The sequence below is a fragment of the Archocentrus centrarchus genome, chromosome 5 (genome assembly GCF_007364275.1).
Source record: "Archocentrus centrarchus isolate MPI-CPG fArcCen1 chromosome 5, fArcCen1, whole genome shotgun sequence".
NCBI classification, from domain to species: Eukaryota; Metazoa; Chordata; class Actinopteri; order Cichliformes; family Cichlidae; genus Archocentrus; species Archocentrus centrarchus.
Genome location: NC_044350.1, coordinates 8,734,775 through 8,747,818, shown reverse-complemented (window position 1 = coordinate 8,747,818; position 13,044 = coordinate 8,734,775). Strand labels below are relative to the sequence as shown.

The following is a 13,044-nucleotide window of genomic DNA, read 5'->3' as shown; positions in this document are numbered from 1 at the left end:
GCAACCGGCAAACACAGCAACAGCAGATACACTCATTCTGCTCAACACAAGTGTTTAAAAAACTGTGACATGTTCTCAGTGTTGGCATCGTCTGCGGCGTGTCCTAACACACTGCGTGGCTTCTTTTGAAGCTTTTCTTTATATTTACTTTGTGGGTATGGTTTCATCCTAAACACAATTCCTGAACAAAAGTCATCAATTCAATTCAATTCATATAGCACCAAATCACAACAGAAGTCACCTCAGTGCACTTTATATCGTCAGGTAAAGCCCAACAATCAGACGACCCCCTCAGAGCAAGCATTTGGCAACAGTGGGAAGGAAGAACTCCCTTTCAACAGGAAGAAACCTCCAGAAGGACCAGGCTCAGGGAGGAGCAGTCACCTGCTGTGACTGGTTGGGGGTGAGGGGTGGGAGACAGGACAAAAACTGTGGAAGAGAGCCAGAGATTAATAATTATTAATGACTGAATGCAGAGTGGTGTAAAAAGAGGTGAATGAAAAATGAATACTGCATTAAGGGAACCCCCAGCAGCCTAGGCCTATTGCAGCGTAACTAAGGATCAGGGTCACCTGATCCTCAACCTGATGTGTCTCCTGAATCCAGATTGATGTTAAAACACAAACTGTAATAAAAAGATGGAACTAGTTACTATAATGTTGCTGCTTTGCATGGTGACCATTGCCATCTTATTTTTTGTTCAGTTTTGGAGCCATGAGTGACTTTGGACAAAGAAGGTGGAATGCTAAGTTATGAGCTAATGCTAGCAAACTTGGTTAGTAAGACATATTCATAGACTATAATATTACATAACTGTAAGTATTAACAGAACAATGAGTTATAAGAGAAAGCCACCTTTTACCACCTTCATCATCACTGTTTACAAACTGTAAAAGGGTCTATAGGGTTGTAATGTAAAAAAAGTGAAATTTGTCATAAAGACCAAAACATTTTTAGCTATCCTTACAGTCAAACCTTGCAACCAGATTTTTAGTAATAGATGTAGCCACTTTAATGTAACCCGTGGCTTTCTGGTATCTGCATTTTAAAGCTTTAACTTTCAAGTTTTGGCTGTTGCCACCTTTGGAGCCAGAAATGACCATTTTTGTATGTGAGGGTGACATGCTAGGTCAAGTGCTTTGCAAACTACATATGCAAACTGTGCGTGTGTGCAACCTACTCCGTACCTGCTAATTAATACTAATAAAATAATACACTTTCACTCATCAAAACTGAAACTTCTTGGACAGGCTGTACCTGACAGCAAGTCATATAATTTGTTAGATAATTAAAACACCGGCACCGCAAACATGTTCCAGAGGTCCAGTTCAGTGACTCCAATTAGCAGCACACCTGCCAATCAAAGTCACGCTTGATTGACCCATTATACAGTTATTAAGAAGGAAACTATCCAAAATACCAGCACTTGAGAGTGAATAAGGTGTGAATGGTTTTCAATCAAAACAATAGATATACAAAAACATCTCTTGAACTCAGGATGATTGTAAATCATTACTGCGTGGATCAAATTGTATCCTGGTTGAGGACAAAATGATAACAGATGTGGGATTTTTTTTTTTTTTTTTTGTTTCTTTCAACCCTGCCTGTGTTTGTTTTCAGGGCTTAGTGGGGTTTAAGAAGTGACACATCTTGTAAAGAAGCTGATGTAAGCACAAGCATGAAAAAAAAAAATGCTGCTGGGAGAAAAAGCTAGCCAGGCTTGTTTAGCAGAGTGAGAAAGAAGAAGGAGGAAAAAAAACAAAAAAAACTGTTATGTGCCGCTCTGCATAATGGGCCTCAAAGCACGTTCTGACAAACTCCTTTTATTTATGTTTTACACTGAACTCTCAGCAAGGGAACGAAAGCAAGTGCACTGTCCACGGGAACACCCAGCTCTGAGAGGTGGTGGTGTTGTGGCATGATAAAAGCCTGGGCCTCCTGCTGCCCTAAGTCGCCCCCCCCACCCCACACCACACACACACACACACACACACACACTCTTGAGCAGGACCTGACAGTACTCATAGCCCTGATAACAAGCACACACACACACGACTGAACACTGCCACTTCACAGGGTTTTCACAACGTCATCACAACAGGATCTTTGTGTGTGTGTGTGTGTGTGTGTGTGTGTGTGAATACAGTGACACTGCAATAACAAAAAATTTGCTCTTTGTGTTTTATCTTTGATGCGCCACTTTACTATAGACAGAAGACACCAGGAGGCATATTTTAAGTACAAATTATTTTATTTTTGGTATGGCTTCTTTGAAGGAACTGTAAAAGACATTCTTATTGGTGGGGTGGGAATAAAAAAAAAAATAATTTTTTTTTAAAAAACCTAGAGAATTTGCGATGAAACCAGTCCAAAGTACGAATGAGCATCTACGAGTAATCCACTGATGGGGTGCAGCTGTGTCTCTGCAAGTTAAACGACATTGGTGCCATAACTGTAGTCATAGTAACAAAAAAAGAAAACTATTTTAACTTAGTACCTTATATCTTATAAATACCTACATATAAATATTGTAAATGTACTTAAAGACAGACATTAAAATGCTGTACATGAATGTCCTTTTGAGAGCAAGTTTGACAATCTCAGTGACAAAAAAACAAACAAAAAAAAAAAAAAAAAAAAACACTGGTGTTTAAGCTCAGTGTCAGCTACCTTTAAACATTGATATTACAAAACTCCTGGTCCCCATATGCCCACATACTGCTTGTGATTATCTACATCCATCTTAAATGATCAGGACCCAAGACAGATAAACGTGACTGCTGGGAAACAGTCAGATCAGAACTTTCTGCACTTGGTTCTCTGGTGTGGGAGGGGCACTTAAGTTTCAAAGATGGATTTTTATTTTAAATTAAGGCCTCTTCAAATAAAATACGTGTATAGTCCTGACATCACCATCTCAGGACAATGGAGCTCCTTTCTGTTCTTCCTTGAGGTGAAATCTCTTGTTTTCCTCCTGTGTGGTGCTGAATGCTGGAGGTTTGTTCATGGGGCAGTGCTCTGCCTTACTGTGTATAGCACCAGGATAGGCTCTCCAATCACCATCATTTCTTCACCCTACATCTATCCAGTGTCCTAAAGCAGCATTGCCCTTCATATCCACCCCAGATACACTGGAATCTGAGATAACAGGGAGTTGTGTGTCCCAGCCAGCTCTCAAAACATCAATATGTACCATGGACATACATAACTTCCACTGATTGAGTCAAAAAAACAAAAACAAAAACATGCAGACATTGATAATTATAGCAAAAAAATAAAACAGACATTAATACAATAATAAAAGGAAGATAAAAATAATAATAATAATAATTAAAAAAAAAAAAAAAGAAGCATCAGCTTTTGGAAGCTCTTAGAAGCAGCAGCATATGCTGCTCAGCCTCCCAACCTGAACCTTAGTCCTCCCACCCCTATTACCCTTTAACCAATGAGCCAGCAGCTCATCCTGACCATATAGTGCAATAGTCCCACCCTTTTTCCTGAAAGCTGCTGCTGACAACAGCAGGGTCACCCTGTAGGGCATTTTTTTCAATATTGTCTGTCCAAAGGCCTGCAATCACTCCTCCTCCTCCTGCACCCCTTCCTCTGATCCTCACCCCTGCTCACTGCATACGGTCTGGCTGGATGTGCTGCTGTGGGGCATAATGCAGGAATGCTGCACCAGGGCCGGTGGCAGAGGGGAGGGTGGGGTGTACGGTAGGTGGAGCTGTGGTGGCGGTGGCCGGCCCAACGGTGGCTGTAGGGCTGGTGGTGTAGCTGTAGCCCAGGAAGCCAGCCGGAGAGGCTGCGTACGGGTATTGCTGCTCAAAGGCAGCCTGGGCGTACTGGGTATAGGCTGCGCTGTAGTCCAGGTAGGGGCTGGTGCTGACAGAAGTAGAAACCTGAGTGGGCAGCACCAGGCTAGGCTGCACAAATGTTTGTGGGTAGATGTATGGCTGGGCCAACCTGCACACAGACACAAAAAGCAACAAAGGGAGGCAGTTAGACAGAAGGGCTGGAACACCAGAGGAGAGAAATCCCAAGGCCTGGCTTCCATTGTTTACATTGCTACCTGAGGGCAAGCATCTTGGAAATATAAACTATAAGTGTGCTGAACTTCAAGAACTCTCACACAGAAACCCACTGTAATTATAGACATTAAGACTAAACGCGCGAAAGGGAAAAAGGTTAGGAGGCAAACTCAACCCTCCGTCTGTGTCAGTTGGTAAAAGCTACAGAACCTGTTGGGCCTCCTAGAAAGACGGGGGGAGGGGGGGGGGGGGGTGAATGATAGAGTCAGCCGTTACTGGCAGGTTTTCAAGCTCAGGCATCATCAGGAGTGTTTTAACAGCTGCTGCACTTCACTTACTACACACACACACACACACACACACACACACACACACACACACACACACACAAAAAACAGGGAAGTGCATGAAGGGAGGGCAGAAGTTGCAGTCTCTCTTGTTCTGGCTTGGTTTGTAAATCTCACTACAGCAGGTGATGATGTTAGCTGGGGAGGAGAGGGGGATAATGGTGGCAGGGGAGCTCATCAGGGTTGGGTGCGAGGCTCTGCCAGGCCACATGGGCAGACTCTCAGATGTAGCTGATTAGAGCTGTGGGGTCTGGGGACTGTCTTTGCCACTTTATGCACAAAAGAAATGGAAGTGGAGGGGGTTTTAGATTAGTCTATTTTTACTCAGGATTTGAAGTACATCTTTTGAGTTTGCTGTATAAAGGGATTAATGATGACAGCAAGCAAAAGAGCCCCCCTTCTTTCACATAGACGGTGATATAACTGACTGTTGCTACAGCCTTAACCCTGAATCCTACGCTCATGGGGGGGTGGAGGGGATATCCACAGACACATCCAGAGACAAAGGCAAGATCGTAACAACAAATGTCACATTGACTTACGCTCTTCAGCTGCATCTCAGTGCTGACTAAAATCTTCCTCTCATGGACCGTTTTCAAATTTCAGTCCAATTTTGTTTTTCTTATACAGATTCAGTCCATTAGATGAAGGTCAGTAATAAAACACAGCTATGAAGTCAACACAGCAAAAAAAAAAAAAAAAAAAAAAAAAAAAGCATGCAAGATAGAGATTTCATCAAAGTCTCAATACACACACTCCCTCTCTAATACCTCTACCCTCCCAATTTATCCACCCACCAACACACACATATGTACACACACCCGTTGCCACTGCAAACCCCAAACCATGCCATAATAGGGAAAGCGTCACAGTACAATCAGCATAACCTCTTCACTTCATATCACACAGAAGGGTAAAGATAAAAAGGCACTCCAGTCCATCACAGCACACTGCACTTCACTCTCAAGCCATCAATGGCACCTTGGAGAGAGGCTGGCTGAGGGAGGAAGGAGGGGTGGGTGGGTAGATATTTTCTGCCATATCGCTTCTCAGGACTAGTCCTGTACTGTGGGCATCCTCTCATCGTCTGCCGGTGTACTGGTCAGCTGGCAGCAGGAAGCAACCATGGCATAACAGTGATTATTGTCAGAAATAACATTAACGTCCGATTGTATGAAAAGTGCATTTCAAGCATCTCAAATGGAAAATGGAACCTGCATCAAATCAAATTGTTTATTGTATTCAAACAGCAAATGAGACATCAGGCGAGTGAAGGGGAAATAAAGTCATAGTGCCAGTGCACACCAAACACCACAACGCTCGCTTTTAAAACAAGTAAGCATAAGCAAATGAGGGCAACCCCCACCCGTGAACGCAGTCTACAACTTTGCAACGATGCTATTGAGCCACTCACAAAGAGGCATTCACTCTCACACAGAGCTTTCAAAGATAGCCATACATTAATGCTGTGGGGCATATGTACGTGCTTTCACTCGCTTCGTGCATAATGAGTTTGCCTTCTCTAAGGCCTTGGCAGATTTTGACCTCAGGCAAATGACCTTGTGTAGGTAAAGTGAAATACAAAAAGGGAGACAAAGCTCTCCTGTATTACATATTTCGTGTGTGGAGATGGAGGGAGGGGTGGATGGACGTCAGTGGAAAGTTTAGTTTTTATCTCACAAAAATAAAAATAAAGTAGGGATGGGACAAAAGGCAAGTTAAGGACAGGGCCACAGATGCCAACTGGACTTTTTTTTGGGGGTGGTGGTACACTCGCAGGGGAATGTTGATGACGGCCAGAAGATTATAGGTCAGCTGGTTTTGTGCTGACGGCCAGTCTGTGTGCATCTGACATAGTGGCACTCTGAGAATGGCAGGCTGAGACACTAGAGAGACACGCTTACAAGAAACCATTTGATGCCTGTAAGCAGCTGAAGTCTCTGTCATTAATGAAGGCCACATAAAGATATAATGTGAAAATCTTGGGCTCATATGACACTGAGCAGCTAAATATTTCTGCACGGTAACACAAATGACTTTCAGAGCATGACTCACTACAACACAAAGTGGGGAAAACAGACAGGACTGGACTGGGTGAGGAAATTAAAAAAAAAAACCCTTACAATACTTGTAAGACTTGATACTCTCTCTTCCTTCTTAGTTAAAAAGAACTGCTTATTCTTTGAAGCCAGACAGAGGAGGAGAAAAAAAAAAAAAGGTGTTTTGTTTGACACCTGTAGAGGTGAGTTTCCTAGGGAGGCACAGCCTCATTAAAGCATTAAGCCTAGAATACCCTCCTTCCCATATCTTTCCCTCTCATTCTCTTTTTTTAACCCTCACCCCCCTCACAGTCTCACAGAGGTGTCAGTTTTCAGTGTCTGACACCCTGGTAGTTGCAAAACTGTAAGAGGAGAAATGAAGTTTAAAAAAAAAAAAAAATGCAAAAGAACATACATGTAAATCACGTGATGCACGAGCGATGAACGTGCAAGCACTCTGACAGCTCATCTCCTCTCCATCAAAACAATGTTGCTGGCCTCAGTGACCCCTCAGGCCCTCACACTCCACCACATCTGCTGAGCACAGCTATACACACACACACGCACACACACACACACACACACACACCCAGAGCAGTAAGTCCCAGCCGGCACGCCACCGCTACTGCAACGCTCTGGTACTGTATAAAATCCTACTTCAGATCATGTCCTCCTCACACCATATGTTGTCAGGGGGGGTGGGGGCTGAAGAAAAGCCACTTGTGTGCTCTGCATCTTCGGGATCCCCCTCCATACAGAAGAGACTCAGACAGGAGGGCAGGTGCTGTATGTGGCTTTCCATGTCTCTAGGGTGGTGGTCATGGGAGATTAAGGGGGTGTAAATGTCTGTAACATGAACCAACACCTGTCAGGCACATGCCGCAAACCAGCACTGCATACAGCAAACTCCATCCATGCAGCAGGACCATGGACATGGAAGGGACTTTTCTGTGCCCTCGTAAGGTCTTGGAACATGATGGGACATGTCCCTACGGGAGTCCTAAATTTATAATTTAGACTCAGTGATATCTTACAGGAGGCTATATGGCTCATAAGTACTTCTAAGAGTGTCTTTTGGGTTCACTGTTCTCAATAAGCACTAAAATGTTTCCCGTTTTGTCATTGTCCCAGTGGACTGTCCTGGGATTTCCATGAAGCTCACATATACCTTATAGGGCTGCAAATTCAAATGACTTTTCTATATTAATCTGCATTCCTTTTTATAGAAAGGTTAGATCACAACTGAAAAAAATAATCCCAACACACAAAAATCTGAATCTAAAATACATTAAATGTGTGGTTAATACAATTTAAAACCAATATGCACATCTAAAGCTAAATCTCAATGATTTGTGATAAATTGCTTTCAAACCACCACAAAGGCTTAAAGACTTAAATAACTAAGCACCAAACTAGTTAATGATCAGCTTTTGGCTCACAAATTAGCTTTTAGCATCATTTTAAGTTTAAAACGTTAAAGAAATGTGTGTTTTTGTTAGTTTATACATAAGTAATGTGTTTCAAAACCTGTCCACAATACAGAAACTTCACTGGGTTTCTAGCACTTCCCTCCAGATAGCTGAGCATTTTGCATGTAAAATAGCAGTGGTGCGGCCTTTTAGCTTTAAGGGTGATATCTGAGAGCTGTCGGTTTGAGGTGGGGGGGTCATTACTGTAGTGAGATGCTCATTAGCTGCCCAGCAGACCATGGCTCCTAGATGCTATCCAGGCTGTTTCTACAACAAAGCCACTTGGAAAATGTCTTCTCAGTGACAGAGCCCGGTCAGGCAGGTACACGAGTCAACAGGCTCTCGAAAGAAGTTAACAAGTGAGTCACACATTCACCTCTGGAATGCACTTCTATTACCACAGATATGCGAATCATCTCCCAGCCCTGCAAAACTCAAATATGCTAATAGGCTACTTGTGGAGTTGCATGTGGACACAGAAACTGACATGTACTTCCCAGAGGCCCTGTTTGTCAAAGAAATGGTAGCCTGGCGGTGCTGCACAGAGAGTAATACGAGCGAACACAACAAGCAAGAGCCCACTCCCGCTCACTTACCCATACTGCCTCTGGATGAGTGCTGGGTGAATGGGCTGCACTCCGATAGATATGCCTGCAAGAGAGGAGGCTGGCTGTCAGACACACATCTGCATTTACAGAGGAGGGCAGAGAACAATACACAGAGGGCATGGAGAGACAGAGGCAGAGCCTGTTTTGAACCTACCATGGAGCAACTATTTCAAATGTGCAGCAAGCAACAGTACAAACATGTATGCACTTGGGAAACTGGGTGTCACTTGGCATGTTCATAGCTTACCATTATTTATATGTCAGTTAAATTTAGTAAACTGTCTCTTTTAGCCCTTGGGCAGTATGACAATTTATAAAGATGCCCAAGAACTCACACAAACAATTATCAAGTCATCTTTTTACACCCTTTTCATGATGATGGCTTCATCCTGTCACTCGGTAGTTCTGATGAGAGTTTGAATCTCATATCTGCTCAGACTTTTATGCATATTGATAACTCTCATTTTTGTCTCGTACATTCTTATCATTGATCTATTAGGATGAAAGAATCATAATTTCCATGTTTAATGGGCCTTTAAATAAAAACCATCTTACCTGTCTGTATACTACGAGGTTTGGCGCCCAGGTAAGCCAGGTTGACGTTGGCCTTCCTGCCATCGATGATGGGGTTGGGATCCTTGCAGGCTCTCTCTGCTGCTCCTCGGTCTGTCATAGTCACCTGGGGACACAGTCAGACTTGTCAGAAAATAATCAAACCATTGTCTTATATTATCAGTGGCTTCATGGCTTTTCTCTGACAAAACCAAACCAAGCACTTTAAAAAACAAAAAAAAACTAAACAGGTTTTGGTCTCATCATAAAAGCTCCCTGACCCATCCCTACAGGTTTTCCTCTGTTATGATCCCGTTTCTCTCAAGAAGGGAAACTACAAACAAAGCACAATGATAATCTTTGAAAACTGCCCACAGCAGCAGTAGCCGGCCACTCAACTGCCACACAACCATGGGCAGAGCTGCTGAAATATGGATCTGGGAAGAGCAACAAGGAGCTTATCCAATTAGGGACAAAATAAGGAGATTGGTATTAGTCCACCCCCTCCTCTCTCCCTCCTGGCATTAGACGAGGCCTTCTGTTTTGATTGCCATGTTCTGCCAACTCAGAGTCACCTCTGTGCGTGAAACGAGCAGCGAATGTAGGCCACAGCTTGCATTGTTTAAGTGGACCATTATTTTTTTTTTTTTAAATAAAGCCTCTCCATCGTGGAAGGATCTGGAACAAAGCCCACTTCAGGGCCTGTGTTGTGAACACACAGGAAGGAACGAGGCTGTGTTTACACTGAAGAGCCTTGCTGGGGGGGGGGGGGGTGTCTACTAATCCACCTCTGAAGTGTGTTTAGAAAAAAAAAAAAAAAAAAAAAAAAAGTGTACTCAGCTTTGGGCAACTCCCCTCCCTTCCCCTCCTGCCTGCTACCTTTGCAACTGAAACTCCAAACAGAATGAGCAGGTTGCCTCATGCCACACACACACAAAAAAATATATAACTGAGCATCAAGAGATGATCGCGTCACTATAATGTGTGTATCATCCTAGGCAACACCCACATCACCCTGAGCCTGTCTAACCTGAAACACCAGCCCCCCCTCATGAAGCCGCTCGATACCAGCTAGACTCACAGGACAGGCTTTCTTCTTGGTTGGAAAACTGATGTGTAAACACAGAGAGCAATTGTCTTACAATTCTGCTGTTAGAGGTAAACATGAACACATAACCGTTTTCCATTCCTTCTTTGGCCTGAGAGGACGTTCAAGCCGATGCATCTTTCCAAGTTTCCAGTAAATATTTTCATTACTTATGCGCTTCTGTTCTTTGTGTCAAAAAGAGTGCACGACTTTGTCTTGCGGGAAACAGGATAAAAATCTCCTCTTAATGTAGTTTTAAATTAGGCATCACGGGGGTTCTTTGATACTTTTCATTAACCCAGCATAAGCTACAGTCCCACTCAACACAATGAGATGACCTCATAAAAGGCAGGTTGAAACATAAGTTTACAAGTTTAGCCTGCAGACTGACACGATCAAAGGGAAACTTAACATAAATTTGGAGAATAGGATTAAGCCAAAATTTATTGATGCTGGAATTTCTCTCAGCAGCCAAGATGTGATGTAAATCATGCGCTCCGGTCCTTGACAATGGAGGGCAGGGTGTATAAAGTCAACCTCCCCACTGCTCCAAAATAACCATATAAAGCCAGCGAGAAGTGCAGGCTGTCTCTCTACACACACACACACACACACACACACACACACACGCGCACGCACGCACTTCCAAAAGCCATAAGCTGGGACTGTTCAGGAGTGAGTGAGGAGGAAGACTTGATTGGGTGGATGGGGAGGGGGGGGGGCATCAGACATATGCTGAAATATAATCTTCTTAGTTATCCATCAACTTGTGTGATCCCTCATCCTCATTAAGCTAAAATAACAGCCAGCCAGGCAAAAAGGGAGATGCTGCTGTGCAATTTTGCGTTTAAGCCTCATAGGGTTGGGGGGGGGGGGGGGGGAATTACCTTTGACATGCATCTGAATGACTACATGCCACATACATGGAGTCACAAACTCGCATAAAGAGAAGGGGGGGAGACAGCAACACTCAAAAGGTTTTTTTTTTTAATGCAAACACAAAAAGACTCAAAGCATATTTTGATATGCCGATCGCCACAAAGTTATATTCGTCTAAGAGATTATGTGGTTTGATTGTGTTAAATGTGGTGAAAGCGAGCAGATGATGGTGAATGCCAGTTTTTTTTTTTAACTTACAAAGCCGTATCCTCTGGATTTCCCGGTCTGTCGGTCCGTTATCACCACAGCCTCGTCAATGTCCCCAAAGGCCTCAAAGTATTTTCTCAGTGAGGCATCGTTAGTGTGGTATGGCAGCCCACCGACAAAGATCTTGGTAAAAGTAGTGTCTTTCTGCAGCGCTGTGGGGTGCATGACTTCCAGGGCTCCGTTCATGTACTGATGCAGAAGCATTGGGTCAGTCCGAGACCGGTCCGAGGCACGCTGAATACTCTATTGAGGAGTTAACACTGTCCCAGCATCAGTGAAACAAAACGCAGTCTCTCACTATACTTTACAGCAGTTTTCCCGCTCTTGTTATACTTTTCTCAAAGTTGCAGCAACCTGATGACATCCACGACTCAAGCTCTGTAAACTCGCGTCCAGGTTGCTTGCTGCTTCGCCGCTGAGAGAAACTGTGCCGGGAGAATTTATAGTTTAGTACCCGGTCCCGCCCCTGTTCAGCTACCAGCCAATCGGCGCAGAGCCTAGGTGCCGCGGCCACGCCCATTGGCTCCCCCCCTCCCCCGGCGCTGTGCTGCACCTGTTTTTGTCTTTCAGAAACACAAAGAAAAAGCCGCACAGTACGGCAGAAAGCGCGGCCCTGCCACATGGTGCATTGTATTACTGTAATGAGGAAGTAATCGACTCAGCTTCAGGCCTAAAACGCCTTCCCCAGAGTTAAAAAGCTGCAGTGTGGGCATGCTTATTTTACTGTCACTTGCCTGAGCAGATAGCATAAATTAAAGCGCTGCAAATTATTAAACTGTAGCTCACAGTGCTGAGAGAAAAGGGCCATTGAAACCGCATTGAAGTTCACATACACAAACTCTGGAGCCTTAAATGGGCATGATATGCTCCCAATGTTCATATTATTAATCGTTTAGTGTACATGAAGCAGAACCACTGAGCTACAGCGCAGAGAAAGTGCTAATAACCTGGAATGGTACCCAATACTATTACCTGTGATTCTTCTGGGGTGACAATGCCCTAATTCTGAGATAACTTTCCATAGTTGCGCATTCCTTTAACAGACTGACTAAGCCACATTAATGTTAGTATGCTGAGAATGTGAAAGGATATTCAAAGTGCTTTCCACTAACAGACACAGTGATACCATCAATGCAGCTTAAAATGCTGAAAGCAACAGGTCAGTCCTCATACAGTAAGTACTTATAAGGGCCAGTTAATCAATTTTATTTGACCTGGAGGACATTCTGTTCAGCTAATCAAAAGGGACTTGGTGCATTGACTGAACAGTTGAGGAACCAGCGGCCCAGAGACGTGTGACATGCATCACCTCATGAAAGCTGAGGGGAGCCAGTGAATTGTGGAGGCAACACATCTTCTTGCCCTCAGTGCCTTGGAGTTCCAATGCTAAGTGCCAAGGGTCAGACTGACAGTGAGGTGATACTCTAATGACCTCAATAAAAGGGCATTTAATTCACACCTTGTCTTCTATGAACTGGTTCACTTTTCTCACGTGCCCTTTGCAGCTGCCCTTGCTACCTCATTCATATCCTCTTGATAAAGCCCTCCCATTTCCAGCTTTGTATCTTGTTCAAAAGGACTGGATAAATCCCACTGATGAACTTTGTCCAGCTTAAGCTGCCTGGTCTTCTCTGTAGGTAACAGCTGGAATTAAAACACTACAGGGCAAAATGCTCCACCTGCTGGTTAACACGGATTAACACAGGCAGAGAGGAGTCACTGTGAGAAAGATGTTCAGCTTTATGATTTTTTTTTCCTAAGACCAACA

General features: G+C 43.8%; 1 protein-coding gene across 1 annotated transcript; it reads right to left on the bottom strand.

The window, feature by feature from the left end:
* Positions 1-2,232: 2,232 nt before the first annotated feature.
* Positions 2,233-11,682, bottom strand: LOC115780595 (RNA-binding protein 38-like). Its single transcript, XM_030729862.1, has 4 exons — positions 11,268-11,682; positions 9,047-9,170; positions 8,480-8,534; positions 2,233-3,963 (listed from the first exon to the last, which is right to left on the bottom strand). Exons 1-4 carry the CDS (start codon positions 11,478-11,480, stop codon positions 3,621-3,623), a joined length of 735 nt encoding a protein of 244 aa, XP_030585722.1. The 5' UTR covers positions 11,481-11,682; the 3' UTR covers positions 2,233-3,620.
* Between the last annotated feature and the right edge of the window lie 1,362 nt (positions 11,683-13,044).